The 27,067-nt window shown below is 38.2% G+C and overlaps 1 protein-coding gene across 11 annotated transcripts; it reads right to left on the bottom strand.

The window, feature by feature from the left end:
* Positions 1-89: 89 nt before the first annotated feature.
* LOC111327294 (serine/threonine-protein kinase MARK2) lies at positions 90-25,794 on the bottom strand. Of its 11 annotated transcripts, none has more exons than XM_088762616.1 (22): positions 25,645-25,793; positions 25,470-25,517; positions 17,950-18,120; positions 17,737-17,790; positions 14,050-14,098; positions 13,875-13,940; positions 13,448-13,518; positions 13,152-13,208; positions 12,602-12,838; positions 12,305-12,362; positions 12,125-12,186; positions 11,771-11,870; positions 11,490-11,608; positions 10,816-11,006; positions 10,027-10,228; positions 9,553-9,674; positions 8,570-8,719; positions 7,816-8,016; positions 7,107-7,157; positions 6,213-6,287; positions 2,508-2,633; positions 1,366-1,838 (listed from the first exon to the last, which is right to left on the bottom strand). In XM_088762616.1, exons 1-22 carry the CDS (start codon positions 25,690-25,692, stop codon positions 1,508-1,510), a joined length of 2,589 nt encoding a protein of 862 aa, XP_088618742.1. In that variant the 5' UTR covers positions 25,693-25,793; the 3' UTR covers positions 1,366-1,507. The 11 variants fall into 11 exon arrangements, with proteins under 11 accessions (XP_022787173.2, XP_022787176.2, XP_022787175.2 ...); XM_022931439.2 differs by having other exon boundaries at positions 10,864-11,006; XM_022931438.2 differs by lacking the exon at positions 2,508-2,633 and having other exon boundaries at positions 90-1,838; positions 25,645-25,792.
* Between the last annotated feature and the right edge of the window lie 1,273 nt (positions 25,795-27,067).

The raw sequence follows: 27,067 nt of genomic DNA, 5'->3' as shown, positions 1-27,067 counted from the left end.
CAAAAGCAGCTTCGGTCCTTTTGAAAGTGTTTGTCTTAAATGTTAACAAGAACTATTGAAAAAATTTTAATTAAGTGGAAAAAGTGATGTTTTGTTCCAACAAGTGACGATTTATTCCACCAAGATCCTAAAGAAACGAATTATGATCCTACCAGCAGTGAAAATGTACAACATCAATTCATATTGTGGTATGGTTTTAATTTATTGCATCTACATAATTTTGTTTTCAATCTGTTTGAGTGCATTGACCCTTCACAATAATAAAATGTAGCCACAGACGGACGCTTGCGTGACTATCAACTGTTCTGCGACGTTGATGAGGGGGGTGTTGTGTAGCTCACAACAAATTCAGGATCACCATAGCTTCTGTTTGTGCACGTACAAGATCGAATATTAAGCGATACGATCTAAAACTATAAAAAAGAAAACGTTTGAATTCAAGGGGATTTTAAGAGAATTTTGACCTAAAAAAGCTTGAATGTCGTTGCCATCCGAACACTCCCGAAGACTCGACGAATTAGTCGCGCCGTGCTCGGATAAGGGAAACACTTACGATCTGTCACTAAATTTCTCCTCGTGCAGGGCAACAGAGTATCTCTTGATATTTAAAAATAATTAACGGACATTAAATGAATGAGGCAATTTCCGTTCAAGTAGAGCACTAAAACACATTCAGAGCGAAATGAGACATCAATAATTCAGTTGTGAAATGCGTGCCAAATTATTGATAAGTATTTAGGAATTTTCAACAGAGACAAAACGCTGCACGAATGGGAAGAGAAATTCCGATGGTGAATCCTAGCATCTATGGTAATAAGGACTGTTGCTTGCAGATGACACGAATTCATCATTGTTTGCCTAACTTGAGCGAAATTTTAGGCAACATTCCACAACTGAAAAATTTCTTGTAGTTTCACTAAACCTGCTCGTGGAGCGGCCTTGTGTCCCAAGCCCTTCAGCTGACAAGGCCGAAAAAAGAGGACTAGAGACTAGTTTCTGATTGTTGTAAAGGCTTCCGTGTACTTCACACGTGAACAATGCCACCTGCTTGGTGCAACACAAGTAGCAAAGAAAACATATTCACCCCACTACAGCCAGGGGTCGTGGGAGCAGCTTTCTCTACTGCCCTCCATTAAAATTAAATAATTCCTATGACTATTTACACGAACTTACAAGTTTTCGGTCCTCTGGTAATTTTCCAAACTCGTAGAAATATGTCATTAGTGTGTACTGTAATTCTGTAGCAAGTAAAAACCATCTCACAACACCGTCGAACTGACGCAAACAATAACGAGCAAAACAAACAAAATATTTTGCCCGCCTTAACAAAATTGAAGCTCCATTCTTGAGCGACTTCGTGAAGTTCTAAAAAACCCAAAATATCTTTCAGTTAGTTGCGCAGTCTTCTTCAGGGCAGGTATTTCTAATATTCCAAACTGTCTCCAGTGTTGGGTGAGTCGTCCATCGTGTTCATATATCGAGTGATCCCACGATGAGAAATTCTCCATCACAGCTTCAACTCATTCGCTACTTTCGAAGCGATGTTCTTGAAATTAATCGAAGTGCCTGCGATTCGTTTAAAACGGACGCCATTCAACGACAGACGAGGTAGTTTGCAAACTTCCATCTCCCACTGAACATGATTGGCGTCAGCGGGATTGCCATGGCAACAAAATAAAAGGAAATTTTCCCGCTGTTCATAGTCACAGCTGTTAGATTCCAGTACTTTCCTTATTTCGTCCATCATCTCTTGTGGTTCCATAGAACTCGTGGTCTTCATGCTCCATGTGAAGCGAAGAGAACGGGGCTTCTCGCCTAGTGATGTATCATTCATTGATCTGTGACGGAAACAATAAGTTATGTATCAGCTTTGCAAGTTTCTTCACAGCTACAAGGAAAGAAAGGAATGAAGAGACAGAGTCAACGATGCAGATACAAAGATTGTAGAAATATATACTAAGAGTTAAAGAACAAAGGATCGAGAAAAATAACAAGGTTTTAACACAAAAAGTCAGGCACACTATGTCAGTTCAAATTTTTAACTAGTGTGAGAGAAAACTGAATGCAACAACTTCGACGCTTGAAAACTAAGATAGGAAAGCAGCTACTTGCCTGGCTGCTCACAATTAACTCATTGAACCAATCAGACACGAAGGCAAAGAAGCAAGCTGTGTTCATTTCCCCAACACTCGCAATAGCTCTTTCTCGTAAATCCAGCAACCTAAACCATGCACCACTGAAACAATCAAAGCTAGATTTCGCAAATGAAATTTACACAGCACTAGAACAAGCCGCTGATTGGTCCAAACCAAAAGCTAAATTTAGCAGCGCAAGCAGCTGATTGGTCGAACGAGTACTGATTTCAAATAGCATGGCGCACACGCCGCTGAACCAATCAATTGCTAGGTTCAGTTCACCAACAGTTTAGGGCGTTCGCGCGACAAGCTGAGACTAGCACCAGCGAGAGATTGGTCCAACTGCACATGCGCAGATTTGCCAACACCTGCCTTTTTCTGTGCTTTCTGAGCGACAGCCTAGCGAACGTTCCTCGAAGAGATTTACGCCTGGGGCTCATACGGGACTTTGGGTCCGGATAGGCGGACTTTACCCCAGATGCACTACCACCTCGGGCCCTTGAACGCAACAACACAGCTCGTCAGACCCCTCGCCATGTAAGTCACAATAAATTGAACCCCACAGACTTGAATTGACCGGCAAACAGCCGTGACTTCATTACACCGTGCTTTCATTGTTAAAAAAAGAATTCAAGTGCTAGTGGCTTCAGGGTGCAAAAAATAACAATAAACTACTTTACTGTTGTGGGGTTAAAGTGCGTACAACACCCGTGCAGCAAGGAATGACGACCATTTCGCACAACCATAACAGATAACGCTTGTGCGGTCCACTTAAAAATTTCTCCACAATAATAATTTTCCTGACATTTAGGTGAAACGTAAGAAAACTCTTCTTGAGTCCTCCAAGCCCGAAAACTGCAAGTAAAACAGTTTTGCTAGGCACGGTTAAGCTAAGGTATCAAGAGTCGGAAGCCATCGGGTAGCATTCGGTCGTTTACGTAGCGGGATTAGATTGCTGCCGCATGCTCGGAAATAACACGGGTGTTGTTTGCACTTTCAAAACAAAAACGGAACAGATTGGGTACAGAGACTAAAAATGGTGCAAACTGCTGTTCATTAATAGCTGATGAAATCGTATGTGGACTAATCATAAAATGTCCCACAAAAATAAAAATAAAAATAAAAAATAGATGAATAAATCCGAGGATGGTGTTGTGAGTGATGATGTGGGTGAGGAGTGCAGTGGAAAACGCATGCGATGGATGAAATAAAATACAATCTGACTACAAATAATCGTGAAAAATAACAAGTGGTGAAGAAACAGAAAACAATGTGTACTTAGAAGGTTTTGAGACCCCAACAGTGCGTGTTATACAATCATGAGCTGAATCACACGTTAGTACCAATCCCTCACGGTCTCCAAATTGTTGTTATGGTAATTGTTACAAATAATTAGTCCACATTAGTTTTGATTAACTCAGCTATTAATTAATCTAGGGTTATATTAATCCGTCTGCTCATCACCAAAGCGAACCGTTAGCAGATTAGACACAGCGCCAAACTCAAATATCAAACGGGGCCAGAAAATAATTAATTGGGTGTTAACACAGTAAAAAGACCACACCACTTCTAAAAAAACACAATGCAAAGAAGTCACGGCTAGAAAACACTCCTTAAAAATTTCAAGCATTGTCAGCTCGCGTAAAAGATTTTGTCCGCGAGGGGTCTGGATCCGAGCTTTCCAAGCTGCACTGTTCCATCCAGGATCCAACCCAGAGAAGGTACCACATGACGTCACTTCCAACGAAGCGAGCGCGGCATAGCGGCAAAAACGACTTACCGTTCCCTCCGTATGAGAATTTCGCCTCAAAATGAAATCAACGTTATAGGCCAGACTTTCAAACAAGGTTTCTTTTTTTGTAACGTCATGCAGCAATGGCCTTCTCCGAGCTCCAAGCTTTACCGCTGTTTAAGTTTAAAGTATTTAAACAAAGCAGCAGGAACTTGCCTTAGATTTTAATTGTCACTTACTCTTCGATAAGTTATGCCTGGAATATTATTGAAAAAAATAAAACTTTTTATCTAAATGCTTCGATTTATCCCCGTTTCTCAAAAACAAATACTGGTTAAAGTTTCGCAATTTTATTACACAAACATCAAGATTACACAATGGCCAGCTCTGGCTTTCACAGGAAAAAACTTCAAGACATCGAATGCTAGCACGTGACTATTAGACCTGACCACGACTACAAACCACGACCTCTTAGTCGAACTTGGTCACGTTTAACTGCAAATATATTCAGTCAAATAAAATTCGAAAAATTAAGTTTCAAAATCTTAGTATTAATTCATTGATAAGGAAGCAATTACAAAACTCGGTTTTGTCCATTTACTTACCCCCGAAAATCTGATCAATGAGATCAACCTTGAGCAAAGCTAAATATGATCGAATTAAAAAACTTAAGTAACATAGGTTCGACTCGTCAAGTTTCAAATTCCTCTCACAACCAGCGTCCTTTGAAAACGGATTTAATTAACAAATGGTAAACACCACAGCGTACACTATTGAGTTATGGATGCACGCGGGAGGTTGCTAAGCACGAAAGAAGCGTAAGGGTCGAACGAGGTGATAGCCGAGTGCGACTCTAGCTTCTTCAGTGCTTAGCAAACCTCCCAAGTGCATCCATAACTCAATAGTGTACGCTGTGGTGTTTACCATTTGTTTCATAACATAACATTGATACATTTTAGCTAAAGAGTTCCCTTTTATTTAACAAATCTTACGTGGCCAGAAAAAACAAGCGCGCGCGGAAAAATAGTCTTTGCATTTGCTCACGTCAGTAGCGTACACCCATGGGCAAATGGGGGACGCTAATTTGACCAATCAGAGCGCGCGCTTTACTTTGGTTATGTTATAATTCAAGTTATCATTGAGTTTAACGACTTTAATTTCGGTTTTACGAAGAGTCAAACTTTAATTTCTCATCCAGGTACGGAACAGTACAACCTCCTGAATTTAAATGCCGCCGAAAAGCCAAGCAAGCAAACAGCATTTTGTTTACCAATAACTTTTAGAGTTGGAAAAAAAAAATTAACTTTCATTCATTTCCTTCTAATCCTCATCCTGGTGCTTACAAACAGGGTCGTCAAAATGGCTACTGAAGTCTCCTTCTAGACTCAATACACTGTGTTGATAATGAAACAAGACTCGCAGCCCAGGAGAACGAAAATTCAAATACCGCTTCTGCTTGAAAGTCTACAGCAAGCTTTGAACGCCTCAGAAAATCTTTCCTCGTGGTCTGTTACATGTTTATGATCATATCGACAGAAAACACTTGCGTATGACTTGCAACAATTAATTAAAGCGTAATAAAAAATGTTCTTGAGAGAACGTTTACGTTTGCACGTACGAACGATGTGGACATTATAGCTCTTATGGTTTCTCATTTTGAAAATAAACAAAAGTGACTAAAACCAAAAATTCATAAACGCTCCCACGCCCCCCCCCCTCACCTTTTTCTGTCTTCCCCTTTTCCCCACGCCCCTCCCCCACCCCCACCTTTTTCTCTCTTCCCTTTTCCCACCCCCACCTTTTTCTCTCTTCCTCTTTTCCCAAAATTTCAACATTTTCGATCCTTACAACGACGACGACGACTCCCGCTTACAACGATATCAGATTCACGGCAAGTTTACGCTAATTCTTAAATCCTGGAGTACAAACAGAGTCCATCGCTTGAGCCAATGCCTACTATTACACCCCTCAAAAGATAGTCAAATAGGACTTTGTAAAAATGGATAACAAAGGAAGAAGTTGAAAAAAAAGGGTTAAAACTTTCAAACAGCAAAATGGGAAACATAATCACAAGCGTTCTACAGGCTCCCTTCCACAGTATAAGTAGTTTTAAAAACTACTTTAAGAATGTATTTCTTGTTTAATATTTTAACCACTCTGCTATTTAGTAACTTAAGTTGAGCAAAACTTGTCCATTTTACGACAATCAAGCTCTCTGCAAATGTCAACCCATTTTTTTAAACCCAGAACCTCCCTTTTTTTTTACCACAGGAATCCCAATATGACGTACACCTCTCTACAGCTAAGGTTACTGAATATCATAAGCAATATGAAGTTTCACTAACCCCTGGCCACTTCCTCCCATGCTCCCACGAGACATTTCTCTTGGTTCCCTTGGAGACAGGGCTTGATCCATTGGTCTGTGGAAAAATAAACTATGTCAACAGTAATCACTGGCTTAAGACTCCTTTATTTCAGCTCTGCTGAATTGTTACAGAAACTTAACATTTTGATTTCGAGCCTGGCTTTCCATTTATAATTGTAACAAAAAGATGACAAAAATGTGTTTGTTATGAAATAATGTAAAATAGTAATATATTAGAAAAATCAATCAAAGCCTGTAACTGGACGCTTAAGAAAATAATACCTGTGGAAGTCACTACACAGCTATTGATAGCTCAATGTGACATGTCAGAGTCACTGTTAGTTGTAAAATCAAGTTATCAAGTTAGGATGGCAATCTCTTTGCTGCTTGACGGCTAGTTTTCCTCAGCCAATTGATTCTATACCACAAGACAAACTCTTTCGCATTCATTCATCCTCAAACCCAAGATGACGTGACACATAATTAACACACACAGTTATCACCAGTGCAACAACACTTAATTGCTCTCTCAGTATGGCGTACAGCATTTTTTTTGTCTTTGAGAACAATAACACGGTCAAAGGGCTTTTAGCACTATAATTGTTGGTTTTTAATATAGTACAAACACCAAATGTTTACTTACACAGAATTGTAGATCATTTACAGCACAAAGGCAAGAATACAGCTTTAACCCTTTTACCACATTAAAAATTTTATCTCAAATTATTACATTTACTTTAACAGTGTACCAATGAAGAGTTTTAAGTACTGTATATCTAGAAGGTTCTGCAGCAGATGGAAAATCCTTACAAAGTACAAATTAACAAGGCTCAGAGAATTAATTTTATACAAGTTTAGCAAGTTATAGACTGACCGTTGTGCTTGGGGACCAGGCCTTGAGGTCATTGTGGGGTCCAACTGTCGACTGAGTATTGTAAGAAGCCAAACAGGGTTAAATTGAATACCCTGCCATATTGTCACGGGCCATAGTGTAAATCTTTATTTTATGGTTTAAAACTGCATATTCATACTGGCATACTAATTAAATCTGGTTTGGAATGAGAAGGTTAGTTAGACAACTGCCTGCTTCAAATTCAGATAGGACAGGGGTTTCCAAAACACCAATTTATCGTGTGTAAATACCTCACAAAACAAACTTTGTTATCCAAAAAGAAAGTGCGGCACATTTTGTGGTTTCATAGAGGCATATTTAATTGCTTTAGTGGATTAATGTTTTCTACAAGCACAAAATGGTTAAAACACAGGATGTACAAAAAATTATGCATAAAAACTTCCAAAATAGTAAATTCCTTTCAAAATAAATCTTGCATGACGCTAAACACATTAAGGGGGACCTGTCAAAAACTAGCTAGACATCTTTACTGCCCAGAACTCTGTTTCACATTGCTGTAACAGTGACAATTTGTAATACAGCCCACAAAAACAAATAAAAGAAAAAATGGGTTTGCCATGTTATGCAGATTTGTGCATTCCAAATTAGCTTCCTTCGTTTGCAATTTTTGGTCTGTTAGCTATGACCTCTTCTGTACTGTACTTGTGCCTAGACCATTTTATTCACTGACCTCTTACTAAATCTTGATGTAAGCTTGGTAAGAAAGCCTTGCCTTGAGCCAGGGCTATTAGGATCCATGGATCGGTCAGGTCCATTCTGGGTGCGAGGTCGTGTTTGACCACTATGGAATGTACTGCGTGCTGTCACATTTCTTGGTCCTAACCGCGATGGTGGGGGTTGCATGTCTGAGTTGGTGTTTGGATTTGTTCTTCTGCAAGAAATTTATAAATAGTCAGTGTCATGTTGTACCACACACTAAAACATTAAATATTCAGGATTCAAATTAACAAAATGATGAATTTTTTGCACAAAGGGTCCCATACATTGTTGCAGGCTTAACCAACCATCCTAAAAATATTTAATGCTTGGTGCTAAAGACATTGGAGAAAAGGGTGAGGGTTTAAGTTGCACCACACTTTGATGGAACTGAATGTAGTTGGACCAAAGTAAATGGAATACAAAGCACAATAGTTGAAAATGAAGGCAGCTATTGATTTGACTCAAATTTTTTTGGAAGGGAAGAGTGCCTCCATGTAGCAAATATTTCATATGTCTTACACGAAATGTGTTGAATGAGCAAGAAACCTACCAGATGTGTGCATTTGGTTGAGTTGATTAAATGTTGTGTGTTTCAGCACAAGTTTGCTATTGCACTAGGATGTCCACATTTGTTGTTTTCCCAGCTAAACAGAATATTGCAGACTAGAATACATGAATACATGCAGGCTTGTCTCCTTAGTGTAAACTGAAATCTGCTGACTCACCCAGCTCTATGTCTATTTTCCTGATGTATAGCAACTGGTGGAAGAGATCTACGTGTGGGTGAAAGCCTGTTACCAAGATCTGGTGGAGGTTGCTTAGAAATGGGCCTGCCAGAAGCCACACTGCTGCCACTAGGGCCTGGCTCTGTCACACTAAGAAAAGGAAGAGAGATGAACAGGTGAGACACACTGTTCTTTTGAAGAGCTTACTGGCAGAAGCATGCAAATTACTACCATTATCAGCTGAGTGAAGTGCAAAGGAAGTTTGGTGATAGGGTGACCTTCCTTATTTCCAATGGTATCTGAATCATAAGAGCAGTGCATTGCTAACAACCAAATGCGAAAGCCTGCCAAAAGAGGTCAAACAAGGCAAGTTGCCTGTGACAACAAAACAGTTTTTATGTCAAGCCATAGTCACCAAACTTGGGTGGTGCCTCACTCAACTGAAAATTGTTGTAACCTAAGCAAGAGAGAGAGAGAGAGCTAGCTACCACAGCTGCAGATTGGAAGTTGGGAAAAGAAAGATGCTAAGTAAAAGTTCCAGAGAGTGGAGGTTGCAACAGTTTCAGCATATGCTGTGATGTAATTCTTTGTTGATTGCATTGGTTAGATTCTGAAATTAGCCATTATACATGTATGCTTGGAGTCCCTTTTCCTTTCTGTTTGTACTTGCCTTCTTTGCAAACATCAAATTTCTTTTTTTTCCCCACATTGCCTAACCCTTTGACTCCCAGAAGTGATTGAAATTTAACTTCCCTCTACAAAATCCATATGTCATTGGCAAAAGGAAATGAGCATACTTAAACTTATCACATAAGAGTATTTGTTATCTACTTGTAACCAGTTTACAAGGAAATGTCTACCAGCTGGAGAAGAGAATTAACAATCACATCTTTAGAGCTTAAGGATTAGGCCAAGTTTGGAATTTGATTGGATTTGGGATACACTGTCACTTTACAACGTTTTTGCAAGAACATGTTACATACCTTTCTCCCTTTCCATTGGTTTGACTTGAGGGTGTTTGTGAGGTGCTGTTTCGGTCTTCTGCCCTTTTTTCTCCATAAACATAAGTGTTGCGTCTGATGATGCTTGCTGGCATACTCTGTTGCTGTAGGAATCATGAACAAGTCTTTTCAGCACAGAGGTACATAAAGACCATGTCCAACTCAATGAAATGCAAAGTAAAAATGGTTTAGTTGTCCTCTTTCTCTTTTGAAGTGAGTTGAGGCAATCCAAGATGTCAATTAAGAAATTGAATCAAGATCATATTTCTGCTACATGCATCGAAACTACCGCACTGAACTTGAAGGAAATACAAAATACTTGTATTCATGAAAAGAAGCAATTAAACCAGTATGCAGATGTTTAAGAATACTTTGACTTGAGTCTAATAATTTCCTTAATTCTTGGTTATGATTAGAGATCTGAATGCTTCAAGTATTTGATTTAAAAAAGCTTACCCTTTGGGCTTTTCCTCTCCTGTTTCGATCTGCGGCCCTCTCAGGTATTTCAGCCTTGTTTGGGTTTGATGCTCTTCCAATAGAATTAGGCACACGTTCATCATTAGGGATAGTGTTCTTTATCACACCACTTCTTTCTCTTTCCCCTCTTCCCATTGGTTTTCCTTGGCTGGATGCTGTTCCACCCGTTTCAGTAGCCGCTCTGTGGGGGATTCCACTTGTTAGTAATGGATCAACATAGGTCATTATGCCCCATATATAACCCTAATAAAACTTTATCAAAACTTCAGCAAATTAAACAGATTCCGTAAGTGGTGGTGCTTACATTATGCCGCAACTGCAATAGACACCCACATTTTGTCCAAGCCAGTGCCATACTTATATAACAGGCCCTATATCATCTTACACGCAGCAGAGATAAGATACAATTCCAGAATACCCCAATCAACAAATGAATTATTGTCCACCATACATGGCTGCTACATTAAACAAAAGCCTTAATTAAAAAAACAATTTTAAAACTCGAACAAAACTCTGCAAAGAACCCTCTGAAAATCTTCAATTTCAAAAAGAAGCCCTTTCCCAAGAAATTAAAAATTGCTTTAAGTGAAAAAGAGCAAGGTTATTGTACATTAGCATCAAAACAAAATCATAAAACAAAAAGAGGGAGAAAGCTGCAAAACCAAAGAAAAGAAATGGAAAACAAAACAAAATTTAACAAGAAACAAAACAAAGTAACCAAGACAGGTTAGTACAAAATAAAACAGAGTGCAACCGAGTCATGCTTGCCTGCTAACAGTGTAGCCTGTGCTATGAGGAACACGACCTTCAGTATACCTTCTGGGCAACTCCCTATCTCCTCTCTCACGCCGCGCACTCGCACGGCTTGGCCGAATGGGTGCAGGAACACCAGATGGCATTGATGTACTTGGTCTGGGGGCACTAGTGTTTTCCATTAGTGGATCACTGGACCCATTCAACTGCAGAGAAATAAACATTTGTCTTTCCTTCAGTTACATCAGAGACAAAAAGAGGTCTTAACCAGAGATTTGACAAAGTCTAAGTGCATTTGTACCACTACAGGATATTTATTTTTAAATAGAAGCTCAAAAAAGTATAAGAGGGCAAGTGCATGCACTTAATAACAAAACATAAACAAAGGAGAGTGGAAAGAAGCCTCAAAAATGTTTGCAAACAAGCTACCCAATGCAAAAGGCATATGCTGCGTTCTGCCTGTAAATATCTGCTGACCTTTAATGCTGGCTTAATTTGATATTTTCTGAGAGAACTCATTTCTTTTTTGAGCAGGTTTATCAAGTAAAGCAATGCTCCTTCCAGGTAAGCTGCAGTTTCAGCAATTGTAGAAAAGATGCTGGAAAAACTTTAGGGATTCCATGGTTGGGCAAACCATTTTACACTTGTTAATTTTTTTACAAATTGAAAGGTAACGTTCAGTTACTTACTGTTAATTTTTGTCTCTTTTCATCCAAGAGAAGGTAGGTGGCCATGACTTCATCATATCTGTTATTCGTCAAAGCCTCTCCAATCTCATCTCTTGAGAATCCCATTTGTAGCATAATTTCTACAAAAGGGTTGGAAATAGAGTACATGTAAACCATGTTCTAGTGCTTCTTTTCTCAAAAGTCAGATTTAACAGAGAGTTTAGACAAAAAACTTAAATGTACATTAAATTCAGACTAAACACAGTACACAGATATTCCTTGCAAGTTCAGAGAATCCTTACCTATTCTTCTCTCATCTTTAAAATCGGGCGTCGGCTCACTATAAGGTTTGAGTTCCTGACTGTCATATCCTAAATTCATCCACTTGTCTGACATAATTTGCTAAAAAAAAAATTATAGGCATGTCCATTAAACTTTGGCACACCTCACCATACATTATGCCCCTAGCTAATGGTCTGGCTAAACAATCAACCCTAAATTGTGGTACACTGAGCTGAATTAAAAAAAAAAAAAAAAAACTACATGTAGAAGACTGTAAACCTCCCTCTATCAATGTTATAAATTCATAAGGAGTTCTTTAGTTTCCTAATTCTGTAAACCTTTCATTATTATAAAGATAATACATGTGTACTCACCTCTAGTCTGGATCGTTTCATTGGATTTAGCACTAAAAATCTCTTTAATAGATTCTCACAATCTATAAAGAAAATGAAAAACAGAGAGCTGATTAAAAAAGAGAATTTAATTCCACTTTAGATTAAAAACATTTACTGTAAAAAATGCTTAGAAAGCATACTTTGCATCAGTTTATTTACCTGTAGACATATAAAAAGGTATTCTATATTTTCCTCGAAGGACTCTTTCTCTTAATTCCTGCGAAGAAAAATTGAAAATGTAATCATCACATAGTATTCCATTGATTTGGAAAAATTATGGTAAGAGCTGATCTTGATCATAACCTTGGTATGTTGTTTCCTTGTGACACTATCCATACCAACAATAAAACCTACTTCTTCTACAGTTAATTACAAAAATTCAGTAGGTTTTTACTCAAATTGTAATGGTTAAAATGCATAAAACAACCTAGTTACTCTTAACAAACTTATTCTTACTTTTAAATTTTGGCCATCGAACGGGAGAGATCCACTAACTAGAGTGTATAAAATTACACCTAGACTCCACACGTCCACTTCTGGTCCATCATACTTCTTGCCTTGGAACAGTTCTGGTGCAGCATAAGGGGGACTCCCACAAAAAGTATCCAGTTTATTTCCAGGAGTAAATTCATTACTAAAACCAAAATCTGCTATCTTTATGTTCATATCTGCATCTAAGAGTAAGTTCTCAGCCTAAAATATAGAGAAGAATCAACAATCAAATGAAATTCATCTCACAAAAAGAAACTTTGTTCTCATTGAGAACTTGTAATGATACATTCAATGATCCTTTCTTCCCTCTCTTCCCTTCGTCGGAGCTCCGACGAAGGGCTAACGCTTGAAACGTCAGCTTTTGTAATCGTTACAGTGGCCAATTTACCACTTCAACTTTGTTGATATATCCAAAAAATTTTACACAACAACCCTCTCTAGGTGTCATTCTTGTATGAGAAACCACAATGGTATTAGCATTTACAAGTAAAAACAACTAAAGATAAAACATTACCTTGAGATCTCTATGAATTACATGTTTTTGATGACAGTACTGGACAGCAGATACAATCTAAAAAGATGATGGGAAAAAAAAAATCAATACTTCTTCCACAAAGCTGCAAACACCTTTACCAGATAATTTTGTTTTCCAGATCTGGATTTTTTTATACAACAATACGCTCAGTAAAATAAAATATGCTCACAAAAATAACAACCTCAACTCATCACTGCTACATGTACAGAGTAGCAAAGAGATTCACAGTATCGAGAGACAATCGGTTTCAATTCTTACAAATTTTGGACAATCACCTGTCTAAATTTGGCTCTGGCCTCCTTCTCTTTCATTCTGCCATGTGCAACAAGGTAGTCAAACACTTCACCTACATTATTCAAGACAAAAGAATCTTTTAAAATTTCATCTTTTTTCCTCTAATAGATTGTAAACAGCAATAGCAAAAAGACTAGAGCTGTTAGACATTAACTTGATAACAGTAATGCCAAGGGGACAACCCTTTGACAAAAAAAAAAAAAAATGTCTCTTATAAAGTTGTCCCTTCAATGAAGGTAATAGATAGGACTTCATTATAGGAGCATTTTTTTGGGTCTGAAACAAGTTTGTGTTCCTTGAGAATAGATTCCAGAATGGAGTTGTCACAAAAAACAGTTTCTACAGCAATACTTTACAATAATAATTCTTCTGTTTGCATCCCTGGATAAGAAGCAACATTATCCATACCTCCGCTTGCATACTCCATAACAAGGTACAGGGTTTTGTCTGTTTCTATGACCTCATACAACTTCACTATGTGGTAATAATATAAGAAGAAAGGATAAATAAAAGGCAAAAAAACAAGACCCATGAAAATCAAAAACTTAACACATTTGGAATAATTCAAATCATATATCCTTACCAATGTTTGGATGGTCAAGAAACTTCATGATCCTGACTTCTCGAAACAACTGTAAAAAAGTCATCAAATAAGTATTGATATGATTTTAAAATGTTAACAGATTTATAAGAGATATCTAAAAAAATTTAGAAAATGTTTTTCCTCAAATTATACAGATATCCTAAAATTACAAATTTCTCATTCTAGGATGTGAAAGGAAAATGGTTTGGTCTTACAACCATTCAGTTATGTTCACAGTTATGTTGCAATTATTGACTTAATTGACAAATTTCTTTCATGGATTGATCCTATATGATGAATAGAGGATCAATCCATGAAAGAATCCTAGTTTGCTTGTTTTGTAGAAGTATGACTAGCAGCAACTCTGTTCACAAAATGGTTCAATCAATCACTTTATTTAATCACGGAATCCTTATCACTAAAAGAAAAGTGGTCTTCAAAAGAGTCTTGCTTATTAACCCTAAACATGTAGTACCTAATACTTTACAACTATGACTTAAAAACTACAATCTATTAAGAAGAAATCTTTAAGTAAGTTATTAATATTATACAATAGAAGAATAAAAGCTGTTTGAGGTAGTGGCCTGCTTAGCCTCCACTGACAGACTGTTTCATGCTGCTGCACCCCTATAACAAAAGCTCTTTTTGAGGGTCTCAGTATTTGGCCGCAGAATAAACAAGTTGTGTTGGGCACCCCATAAATTATGCCTGAGGATGGTATTTACACTGGTGAATTTGTCACACAGGTATTCGGGTACAAGGTTATTAGCAGTTTTAAACATTAAAGATTTCAACTGTTTTGCACAAAGAATCTGGGTAGATCTGACATCCCGACCAGACCCTGTTATTATATGTGCCGCCCTGTTTTATAGTTTCTCCAGGTTTTGACTGAGGCCATTTCCAATACATCCCCACACAGCGCTGCAATAGTCGAAATGTGGAAGAACCAGTGACTTATAAACTGTGACCAGGGTACCTTGGGGACATATCAGTCTTAGCCTCCTAAGGGCAGCGAGTACTTTAGCAATTTTACTGGCAACCTTGGAGATATGGGCTTCCCATGAGAGTGTTTGATCCACCTGAACACCAAGACATTTGTAACTATTGACTCTTTCAATTAAGTGGTTCATAAATTAATCACTTTATTGAACAGTGAAGTGGGTAATCATATAAAAGCCAAAGTTGTAAGAGCCAAATAAGTGTCTTTAACTACATGTAGATGTTGCATATGCATTAAAAGGAAACAACCACACAAAAATGGCTTTCAGCTGGGTAGGTTGGATATTCATACTGTTTCATACAAAAAACACATCAATATACAGGCCCTTCAAATTGGAAAATTTTCCTTGTTTCTTTTTCTTTATATTGGACTTGTCTACAGCAACGAAAATCCTTCCAAGACTACGCGTACTTACAAATCCATTAAATATTCTCTATGTGAATTAGTGGATACATAAAAACCTTGTTAAATTTAATACAGATGAAATACTTCCAATACAAAATAATGCAAGTAGCACATTAAATTCACTCGAAGTCAACTGCTGTCACTTCACTGTCATTAGGGTAATATTGCAAATCATCAGCAAATTAAGTTATTGCTTAAAAAAAAAACTTCTCAGCAACATCTTAACATAAAAGTAGTGTTTTAGGTCCTTTTCTCCTGTTGTGGTAAACTTTTAACACTGTGGCTATAACATGTATGTCCTGTATCTGATCATTATAGCCAAGGAAAAAAATTATTACCCATACAAAATGTGCAACTGACATAAAAATTCTATTCTGTTATTAACAGCATGAATAAGAACTTTCAGCTAAAAATACTGCTTCACATATTCCAAATAACTGAACCTAGATTTCTCCAGTGGTTCATCGTAGGAAAATAACCATCGCATGTGCAAAAAAAAAAATTCAACTATTCACAAAATATTTAATCAATTCTTTGATCAATGGTATTCTTATTGCCAAGGTTGGGAAAAAAAAGAAAAAAAAAAAAAAAACTCCCTCACAGACAAGGCAGCCAACACAATGAATTTGACTTGCATGAAAATTATCCACATGAGTATGTGTGGTTTTCAACTCAAACATTTTCATGAACTGAAAGGGCAGATGCCCACAAACTTGTACACTGATGAGGAGACTTATCAGATGGAATGATAACTTTACAGCAAGGTTATGTTACCATAAAAATGCTACATTTGTCAAGAAATTCTAGCACAAAAATCACTTATAGTAGAGAGAGGATATTTCAACACTTTCTATTTCCTGATTTCACTCTTGAAAAAGGCAACACCATGTACACCTGTGAACAAAAGTTCAATGGTGCTATTATTCCTGTTTTGTTCATAAAGAATGTCTCAAGCTCCTGGAAATTACAAAGACATTTGAATCGAATAAAATGGCCTTTATATTGTTTCCATCTTACTACACTTGGTTGTAAAGGAAGTGGAAACATTCAAAATCATCTAAATTTGCTACTGGACCCTTAAGATTGCCGGTAAGCCAAAAAATGCAAATCTAATTCATTACTCTCTGCCAAGCTGAGGTTCAACAGCCGCGTGGAAAAATATTCAACAGCTTTTACAACATTTCAACTGTGACGTAAATAGCCCTACTAAAACGCAAGCAGGGAGCCGGTTTATAGACGGCACACCAACAAAATATATAATATCATCGACAAGTCGAACGAAAATCTTCGTCGAAATCGCTACTTGACCGCAGAGTTTGTACATAACGCTACATAGACGATTGGATTTTTATCAATACAATCCCACTCACATTATAGCAGAAATTATGTCCATTAATTTGAAAAATGCGCACGCGATTTGTAACGATCCAGAATAAATCAAGGGAAATCTGTGGCGAATTCGAATGCGTTTTTTATTCGCCGAAGTTTAATTCGTATAAGCCAGCCTAAAAAATCTCACCTACACGTGCAATGCAAAATGGACTAACACTTTATTAATAAAACACAACATGGATTACGGACTAAATTTTTCAGTTCGCATCACAACAAATCTTTGTCCTAACGTAGAAAAGGAAGGATCCGCCATCATTTGAGAATTTCGTACTCGCAATATTCGATTTCCTGCATGCAATATTTTCACCAGGATACTAAACGACCTTGTCCTAATGTAAGTTCAGGTGAAAATCGGGTAAATGGAGTAACTTTGTAAAAACAACCGAGGCTAACCATGTAATTTTAGAAACAATTTTCCACCAACTATTGGTTCCTCACTTTGAAAATCATCGATCAAAATGCAACTAAACGAAAATATGAAAAAAGCACTGAGTGGCACTCTAATGCGAAGGTAAGCAGAGATTTTATTAACTAATAATAATATGTAAAAGAAGACTTCGGTTTAGAATACAGAATATTTCCCCACTTGACATTGCCTAACACACGCAGAACAACCATCCTAGATTTCGACTTGAACAATTCTCAGGATTCACCATAAGGTCTAGATCGTATCAGTGGATTTCTCGAAGGAAAGTCCACAAATTCACAATTTTTACGTTCGAAAAAGCAGACTGCTGGGTTCGAAGTTCTCCTTAAAACAAACCGAAGGTTCAACGGTACTTTCGAATACCTAATGATATGCGTCAAGCTACAGTGGTGGGTAAACTCAAGCGAACTGACACACGTTTTTTAACACAAATCATTTGGTCGTTAACGTAGTCGAGACATACCTTTTGCAAACTATTCGGGTTCAGCTGTGTCTTGTCGATAATTTTGATAGCCACCTATGGAAGGGGGAAAATATAACTTGGTAAAAGGCGTTGGAACCGGTCTGTGTTTAATTATTACATTATCCCTCACAGTGAGCAAATAAGAGAGACGATCGAACGGAAGAATCCACAACCAAATTTACAACTGTAAATAGAGAAGGATAACTTATTTACCTCTTTTCCTGTTGGCACATGCTTGGCGAGTTTTACTTTGGCGAAATTCCCTTTACCGATGGTTTTTATCAAACGATATTTGCCTATATGGACTTCCTCCGCGCCCGAGGTGGATGAGCGATTCCTAGCAGCTCTAGAACTAGAAGATGAAGAACTGTGGCCATCGGGCACCTAAAGAGAGATCAAAATGACAGCAAATAAAGGATTATACCTTCGCCAGCTATCAAAGGATCAACGAAAAGGGTTATAGCGAACGATTAATTGACAATCGGACGAAAAATTGCGACTCAATCAAGGACCTAGTCGGGAGTTGGCCCATGACTGACGCTGAGGCCGAAACGACATCCTAAGAGTCTCTTTTCGATACGCTTCGAACCGCCTCTATGAATTCTAATAAAATGGCGAGGGATTCCAGAAAAGCCTCTCGTAACAAATTACAGGAAGACTTCAACTCGATTTCCACCAACAAAAGCCGCAAACCACGAAAGACTCGATGCGCCGTGGTCGAAAACTGTCCGTCTTGTTTAAATACGGCGTCTTGACGAAACAAAGCCAGAATTTTCGAATTTCACCTTTGTAGTACGGACCCTTGTTCGCTCTGGGCCACTATGTTCCATGGGCAAAGAGTGCTTTCAGCCCGCCCGAAGCCGTGCTGCCGTCTTGCCGTACTTCAATTCTGTATTTCCAGCAAAATTTTCCTCAAAACACCACAAAAATCAAATGCTGGTGTCTCGGGTTCAAACATGGAGGCCGGGAAATTATGAAGTGCCACGGCCTCTGCGCACTGCACGAAGCCGGCCCAGGCTCCCGTCACACGCCCCTCGGCCAAACTTGGCTGCGCAGATGAAGCCCATTAGTTTATGATTAGAACTGGCAGACGCAATCGGAAACGAGAAGGTATGGCTTGCGGATACAGGCGGGAAATACAAAGGATATTCTAGAAAGCGGCCTTGTTCGAGATTTCTAAAAGTTCACTCCTTTTCCTTTAAGGAAATGTTGATTTTCATTCAATGCGTCAATTCTGGGGGCGCTTAGGGATCTGTAGGCGTGGTCAGCTATGGGGGACAAAACCTGAAATCTCTCCCATCTGTCCTCGAACGGATATAAATTTTGGCTCATTTGTATCAGAGATTAACTTCTACATGCCTTCTTTTAAATTTATCGACCTTTCCTACCTCAGATCCGAAGTTAAAAAAGAACCTGTCGGCATTTTGTAAATGTTGAAGGTTGTTTTAAACTGAATGAGGACAAGTTATTTAATCTCGGCCGGTTAGTGAATTGACCCTTAGACACCCAGCGATGCTCATGTCCTCACTCCAAAGTAAATAGTTTTGACCACAGTGCAAAAACCCTTAAAATACTTCAGTTTCCTAACAAAGTTATAAATCAATCAGTCTTGCGGTTATTAAAGTGGTCTGCTATTTCCGGTGTGGTGTATATTGGTCTGTTTGACTTCCTGCGGTTAGCACTGAATATTCTCAAGTAACACGAAGTTTCGACAGCAATATTTCGGCGGAAATCTAAGCAGAACGGGCTCGATGATTCTACGAGAACCGCCAAAATATATAGCTAAATATATAATGTATAAATGCAAATGCTTTTGAAGGTAATGTTGTTCATTAAAGCAGTCTTGTTTCTTAAATGAGTTTTTGCTAATTACAGGATGATGCTTTCTTGACCATTCTGTAAACGTAACTACTTTAGATAGTGATCTTAATCTATTAGACGTGAGCCAGGATTAATGGAAATCAATATTCTAGTCACACATTCCGTCTCTCAAAAGCTCAAAATCCACTTTGCAAAGAGTGCTCAAGATCAGTTATGGTACTTACCTCGACAGAGACTAGAGTCGATCTGAGTAATTTAGTGTTTGTCCTAGTCCCAAAATCAGATCATGTCAACGCTGTTGTAAAAGTGATATAAGTTAACTGAATTGAACTCCTTTTGTTCATTTTTTTTTCTGAACTTATTTATCGTGATAATTAGTTTTAACATTATTTAAGTGGGTCATCCAGAACACGTATAGATGGCCGAAAAAGTCCCATACCAAGCTTGAATTGTTAGAAAATAAATTTAAGGCTGTGTTTGATGATTCCATTTTCTCCGAACCGATTTGTATACACATTGTTGTATTTTGAAGTACTTCCTTGAGTCAACAGGTGTTCTGTAAAGTCAGTACTTTCATTCTTCTTTTCGTAGAAGGGATGTGTCAGTACTATTTTTAAACCACTAACCGGCGCATACCTTTGATGTTTTCTTTTTTAACATATCGCGTACAAACATTTACACAAGTCAGTTTCTTCTGATTTCAGTCGTGTTTAAACCAGGGTTATCTCATATATTCCTGCACCAGGTACTACTAGAAAATCAGAATGGAAATCTACCGATAAGAGCTTTCAAAAGTTCACACTTAGGATCTACCCAGTGTGTTAAAAGACGGTCTGATAGGAGAGCTTCCTAAGGCGCAACTCTGAAGTCTTTTAGAAGAGAAAACGCCCTGTAATAAAATTTGAAGAAAAGCACAAGAGTAGTTTTCATTTCTTATGTAGTGTGTTACGTACGTGGATCACAGAATCTAACATCGCCTCTCGAAGAGGAGAAAGCGAGAAGAGAGTCAACCTTTCATGCAAGTGGCTTCCACAACTATGTGGGTTTAGCACTCCTCAGTTCTGATGAAACCCATGATAAAAATCACGGTACAGTCTTGTTTCTCAATAACATTCCTTAGAAACATCGCGGGCTCAAGCTTATCAATAACCAGTTTTCTTTTTTCCGCGGGGTAGAATGTTGCAGAATTATTGCAGACCCGGATTTTTCCTCCCTCAAGGAAGAAAGAAGAGGAAAGAACTTGGTGATAACTCAATTTTACTTAATTAACAATTGTTTATTTTGCCCCGGTCCAATACAAAGTAAGGGTAAACATTTCTTAAGAATAAAATGGAACTGAAACGCCGCTGGCGTCAGATGTCTGGAGACATATCAATGCAGCTGATTCGGATGAAACCATCCGCGGGAAGTGTTTGACAGTAACACCATCAAATATCATAAAAAGTAACCATTTACAATTTAAAACCCACGCAGAGAACGACATAGCAATATAGAACTTTTTAATATTTTGATATAAAAATCGAATTTTGACCGAAGAAATGCATTTATTCAGTTTCTTCGGGCAAAATCATCTCTTAATTGTTCGGACTTACTTTGTCCACATACCCTCCAACACGACAACATTTCCGCCAAGATATTTTGGAGGATTATCACTTTATCCTCAAGGCACCAGATTTACAGATAGATCCGGGATTCGTCGTGGAGCTACAGAAAATATTTGGATTGCCTATAATATTTCTGCTATGACCAAAGAAAATTATCAAATCATAATGCGGTTATAGAGGGAGCGACGCAAACGCAGTCGTGTAGAGTAGTACGTTAGTGATAAGAGAGGGCCGGCAGAGATTCCTGGGATACGTAAATCTATCCTTGTTTCCAATCCTCTCTAAGAAATCGAGGCAAAAATTATAAGTTCTACGCTTTCTATGACTATATTTTCAAAGAGAAGTAAAGGACAATTGTGATCGAATATCAAATAAATATTTTAAAATGCAAGCTACTGTTGGATTTTTGGCAAGAAAAAATTTCAAATACCTCCTTCTCTTTCAGTTCAAGCTTTCGTGACACCTTTTCGCAATTGTTTACCTATGATATTACGCTTTTCAATAACTTCGTCATATTCTTTTTTGTTTCGCCGTTCCTCAGTTTAAATTAGAAACTCCCACTCGGACAAAAGCTAAAATTGAAGTCAAAATATCACCTAAAAATAAATGGAAAATTTTATTCTAACTACATTCTTGAAACAAATGGCTCGATAGGAATCAAATACTGCTCCTTTTTTGTAACACAAATGATACAAATCAGTGTAATTAAGAAAGCTATATATTAATGTCTCTCCTGCGGGCAATTTGTTGCCCAGCAACCAGTGGTTGTCACTGGTATCAATACAAAGCTGAGATACCAGGGATAAATTACTGACTTTTCCATTTCTTTTTAGACCAAAAAATCCTGTTGGAAGAGGTTTTATCTATTTCCCTATATCGCACAATCCAAACTCTGAGAAATCTCGTTCAGCTCTTCCAATGCATTTTTTTCCAGTAGGACACCTTCCGGCGGAGAAACACTTCGAGATAGTATACACAAACAGTAATTAGCTGTTTTTAATGAATTATGACATGGTTGATTGATTTGAAAATGCACGCAGGGAAAATGGTTGTTCTTCGTTCTTATCAAATTTCAAGCCAGTTGTTTTCACACGGGATTTAGTATCTGCATTGTAGATTGTTTAAATATCTTCTTCTCTCCTGCTAAATTTCCGTAGGAGAGAGACGAAAACTAATATCATAGACCGAATGGAGGGAGACGACATCTCGTTTACATTTCACTTAGTTTGACCGAAGGCCAACAAACTCATTGCTAAAGCTCGGCCTAAAAAGAACTTCACTTCTCGAGAAAACTTGCAACAACAACTCAAGATCTTTTTTTTACCCCCAGAGGCTATTTGATGGTGTAACATGTGGTCTTTGCGGTTTTCTAAACATATGTACTGTGGTTAAGAAATGCATAGAACAAAATGCTTACACGCTGAACAAGCAAACAGGGTGATGGGTACGACACCTGTAACCTCAACAACAGGGAATCAACTCGCACAGGTTTGAGGAGTTAGCGACTTGAAAACTAGCAAGTCTTTTTAACCACATGAAGCCTTCATAGCATCCACTCTTTTCACCTGCCGGAACTAAATTATCCCAGACAATAACGGAATAAAATTCACACAGCAGTTAGCTTACGCATTTGTAATTTATTCTCCTGAGCTTTCTGATTGGCTAACATGAGGCGCGCAGTAGCTACAAACCAATCAGAACAACGACGCTATATTTTAACTAATCATGAGCAGGGTCAAAATTGTTCACATGTTGGGTTTTGTTCTCGCTTAATTTTCCCTCGCTAAGACCGCTTGATTTGCATGTATTAATTTACCTGAAAGTTGTAACCAAGTTTTCATTTCCTTTTCTTGACACTTTAATTTTAATGTGTTTGGCAGAAGGTAATGCTTTTCCTTTCAACTGAATTGTAATTTTTTTGTAACTCTAGACTAAAAATCAATGTTTGAGCGATTCCTAGTAACAACTTCATCTTCAGTTTTCAGAGCACTTCTTGGAAAACAGACCTGGAAATCATTTATGTAACTTATAAAGGTGTTATTCTGACAAAAGAGGCGGCATTTCATATTAAAGTGGCTCTGTCATCTTTATTTTTAGCTCACCTTTCACTTCCCTCTCAGACCGTTTATTTAGATACTCGAGATTAACAAGTTTATAATCGACAATGTTATTTACCTAAAGATTATATTTTGCTTTTGTTCTAATTGTTTTTTCAGGTAATGAATCCTTTTAAAAAAGCACCGGAAAAAATCTGAATCGATCATGCTTTTCCTGGCCGAATTTTTTGCTTATCATTTCACTGTTTTCAAAAGAACAAAAGAGTGAGTAAAAATTTCGAGCCAACGTTGCTAAGACAGACGCTGGAACCAGATAGTGAGAAACTCGTTTGGTTTTATCCCTCTATTTTGATTAAGTTTTTTCTTTAGCTGCTTGTTTAATTTGTGATCGTATACCAGGAAATTAGATTCGGCTCATAAACTTAACATCGCGCAATACTTTATTTTTGATCAGGCACTATCAACAATTGGTCCAAAGAGATCACTCGTTTTGAAGGAAAATTTTGTGAACTCCTTGACTCAAACACCAGCACTCCGAATATTCCAAATGGACTTGGAAGGCAATGGACGCACAGCCACCCTGTCGAACTACTATTGCTGAGACCGGCCTTTTTATTCCTTTATTTCTTTCCCTATTTTGGTAGTTATTTTTTATTTAATGACAAAACAACACACACATGTAATCGGAAAGGAGAGCTTTTATTAATCTTTACAAAGCCCATGCAGCAACACAACACCTTACACAATCACATGATCACTGAGGTCCATCTCTGAGTTGATAATTTTTTTTTCAGTGGGTGAATAATGTGGAAGAAACCGGAAATACCGAGTCCGTGTCTAAATAGCTTTTGCTTCTTTTTTCCTAACCACCTTCTACTCCTACCTTCCTTCCAAGCCCTTTGGCTGATGTTTTGATTGGTATTAAGTTACCCGCCTTTCCGTACCAGTACAGAGTATATCTCGTCATTTTCCTGTTTGAGTATATCACAGTGTTGGGCAATAAGATAATACGACCTCCCACTGTCCCTTGATAAATCGGCTATATATTCATAGTCTGATTTATGGGGTCACATCCTAGCTCAGTCAGTTTACATTGTCCCCAATAAGATGACTTCTCCCTTTTTTACGAAAGACTTAACTGCGGTCGGTTTCAAAATTTTTCGTTTCTCAGAATTCGGAGTCATGTACGCGATATCTTCCACTCAATTCTCAATTCTTAATTCTCAATTCTTGAAGGCGGTAGCGAGAAGGCGAGACTTTTCGAGACTACAAACCCGTGCATATCTTCGGCAAGTAACCGGATTTTTCCTTTTCCATTTCGTTAAAGAAAATGAATCGACCCGATCAAGTTTAGAAAGAGCAAGTTAAGACTATGAAAGATCACTGAGTTTGGCTTCTCTGTTTTAAGCCGGCCGACGCAAGCATTGGAGCCATAAATTGGTCACGCAACTGGAAACTGTGTAAAATCAATTATGCTCAGTTTCATATAAAGTCAGCGGAAAGACAGCGCTTGCTCGCGATGAACAGTCAATTTTGCTGAGGGGCTCGATGATAAAAACGGAGAACTGTCTTTTTATTATTGATACATTCCGTCCGTTGACGTGATGTTCCAGCGCACACATTAATTGATGTATTGCGACCAATACTCTGAGGTCAAAAGTTCCTTATTTCAAAGGAATCAGTAGATGTGACGTAAGCCACCTCGCTAAGGCTGAGGATTTCGGAATATTACGCATAGCTTCCATTCCGGGAATCTTACATTTTTGGGGTTCTTTTAGACACAGTCTTGCTTTAAAAAAACTTGAAACTTCAGCAGTAGCATTTGATTTGAAGCAATGATAATAAACTACGCTTGTGTGTATGGATATAAACAGTTGATAAATATGTGTTAAGTAGTCCTTCATTTACCTTCATTACAATAGAAGTGTAGCATTATTTAATCCTATACTTGCGCCAAGACGGGATCGGAAGCCTCGAACTTTGCGCCGCAGAATTTTCAGACTACTTTCTTTCTGTGAGAGACCGATAATTTAGAATTCGAAAAATATCATGAGTTCGGGGAATCTTTCGCAGTTATGAAATTTGTGAGCACTTTACTGCGCCTTTGTCAGCGAGGATTCATGCAAAAGGCTAGGAGCATAGAATTATCGGAATTTTTTTCGATCAATATTCACGCTCAGTGGTGATGGGTCAAAAACAACTAGATGTGGTTTAGACAATCCAGAAATAGAAATAACCCGGAAAAACTCACCATTTTCCTTCGACTTTCCCCGTCGACCGCCGTTTTGGTGCTTGCGTCCTTCCAAAAATGTCCAAGTATTAATATGGATGACAACACATGTTAGTTAGTTTTTCACAGCCGGCTGAACAACCAAATGTGGCTTTATACTATGTAATGATGGCAAATAATTTGCCTGTTGACTCACCCTTACGCGAGGTTCTTCAGTGTAGGTAGTATAAAGCGTAGTGATCATGTCTTTATGACTGATTATACGGAAAAACTATGACAGTATCTATTGTCTGCTTGACCGACGAAGGAACATATTTATATTGGCAAGTGCAGGCAAACGTTGGTCGATACTTTGCTGGTTTGCGTGACACTTATAGTAGAGCGTGACACACCTGCTGAGACGCGACTATGGGTCAAGGCAATTTAGCGGTTAATCCAATCATGTGGGCGACATAAGCTCTGTTACCATGGGAAGTACTTTACCAAAAATTACACCTATGCGAATTGTTCAAACGACAATAAAGACTAATGCTATTTAGTTTCCATAGTCTTTTATGAATCTGTAATCGCTTCCGGCTATGTCACCTTTTGTTGAATCAAGAAAATAACTTCAACAGTTTCGTGCCGGGAAGGGGCGACACACTTGAAAAGCACTTGATTGCGTCGAGGAAACCCATTAACGATACAGGAATGTGGAAATATTGCCTCTGGTTTGAGAGCGATATGGCCATTTCAATCTCGGCTAATCATATGGCTGGTTTATTTTAAGAACCACGCAATATCCTATAATTCTCTTTTGATCAATTGTATCTTTTTAAGCCTTTCAAAACCTTTAAAAGTGGACTTACTTTGATTCTTTTTCTCGCCTTTCAATCACTCGGGAACGTTCGTGGACAAATCGAAGAAATGAGGGACCTTTTTATTGCGATCGCTGTTTTTTCCAAGTCGGATACAGAACCTGATCAACTTGTCTATTGTTATGAGACAAATGAGCGCGCGCCTTTCTTCTTTTATTACGCAATAAGAAGTTCTGGTTGGTTTCTTTACCAGACCTCCACCCTAGTTCCCAGGGTTGCTCCTCTCAAGGCTTAACTCAAACATTCTTAACTCATGTACTCATATATTGCGATATGATTTTCCTAGTTTACACGAAAATCCATGTGCTCTCCTGCGAGAATTTGCACTATACAGTGCACGAGTGTCGAAGAAACCGGCTGTCTTTGAATAGAAAACGCCGCTAGCCTACATCACCTTGCCGCATCCGACTAGTAAGACTCGGTCAATAAGCAATTTACCACCCGCCTAGCGAGTCAATATCTTGCAGTGCAGGTGGCTTGTAGTTCTGGTTGGTGCTCAAGACGAACTCATGGATGAAATGAAAAAAAAGACCCCACAAAGCTTTGTGACCTGTTCAAGAGAAAACGAAAGAAAGCGAAGAGCTTTGAAAACAGTGTTAATGATGGGAGGCCGCACAGATTCGTCGTTTTCGCCAGCAGAAGATCCATTTGAAAAGTTAATCTCGAAAATGATTGAAATAAGATAGCGCTGGAATCTAACTTATGCAAAGAGGTATAACTAGAGCTACAAAAATAGACAGAGACAAAGGAAAGTTCATCGGC

The sequence above is a fragment of the Stylophora pistillata genome, chromosome 6 (assembly GCF_964205215.1).
Source record: "Stylophora pistillata chromosome 6, jaStyPist1.2, whole genome shotgun sequence".
NCBI classification, from domain to species: domain Eukaryota; kingdom Metazoa; phylum Cnidaria; class Anthozoa; order Scleractinia; family Pocilloporidae; genus Stylophora; species Stylophora pistillata.
This window is presented reverse-complemented; position numbering and strand designations above follow the sequence as displayed.

Coding starts and splice junctions, on each gene's coding strand:
- LOC111327294 (XM_088762616.1), bottom strand. CDS start 25,692: ATGATCACTACGCTTTATACTACCTACACTGAAGAACCTCGCGTAAGG. Junction 12,839..13,151: donor TAATTCATAGAGATCTCAAG/GTAATGTTTTAT, acceptor TCTATATTTTAG/GCTGAGAACTTACTCTTAGA. Junction 6,288..7,106: donor CCTGGTCCCCAAGCACAACG/GTCAGTCTATAA, acceptor ATTTTTCCACAG/ACCAATGGATCAAGCCCTGT.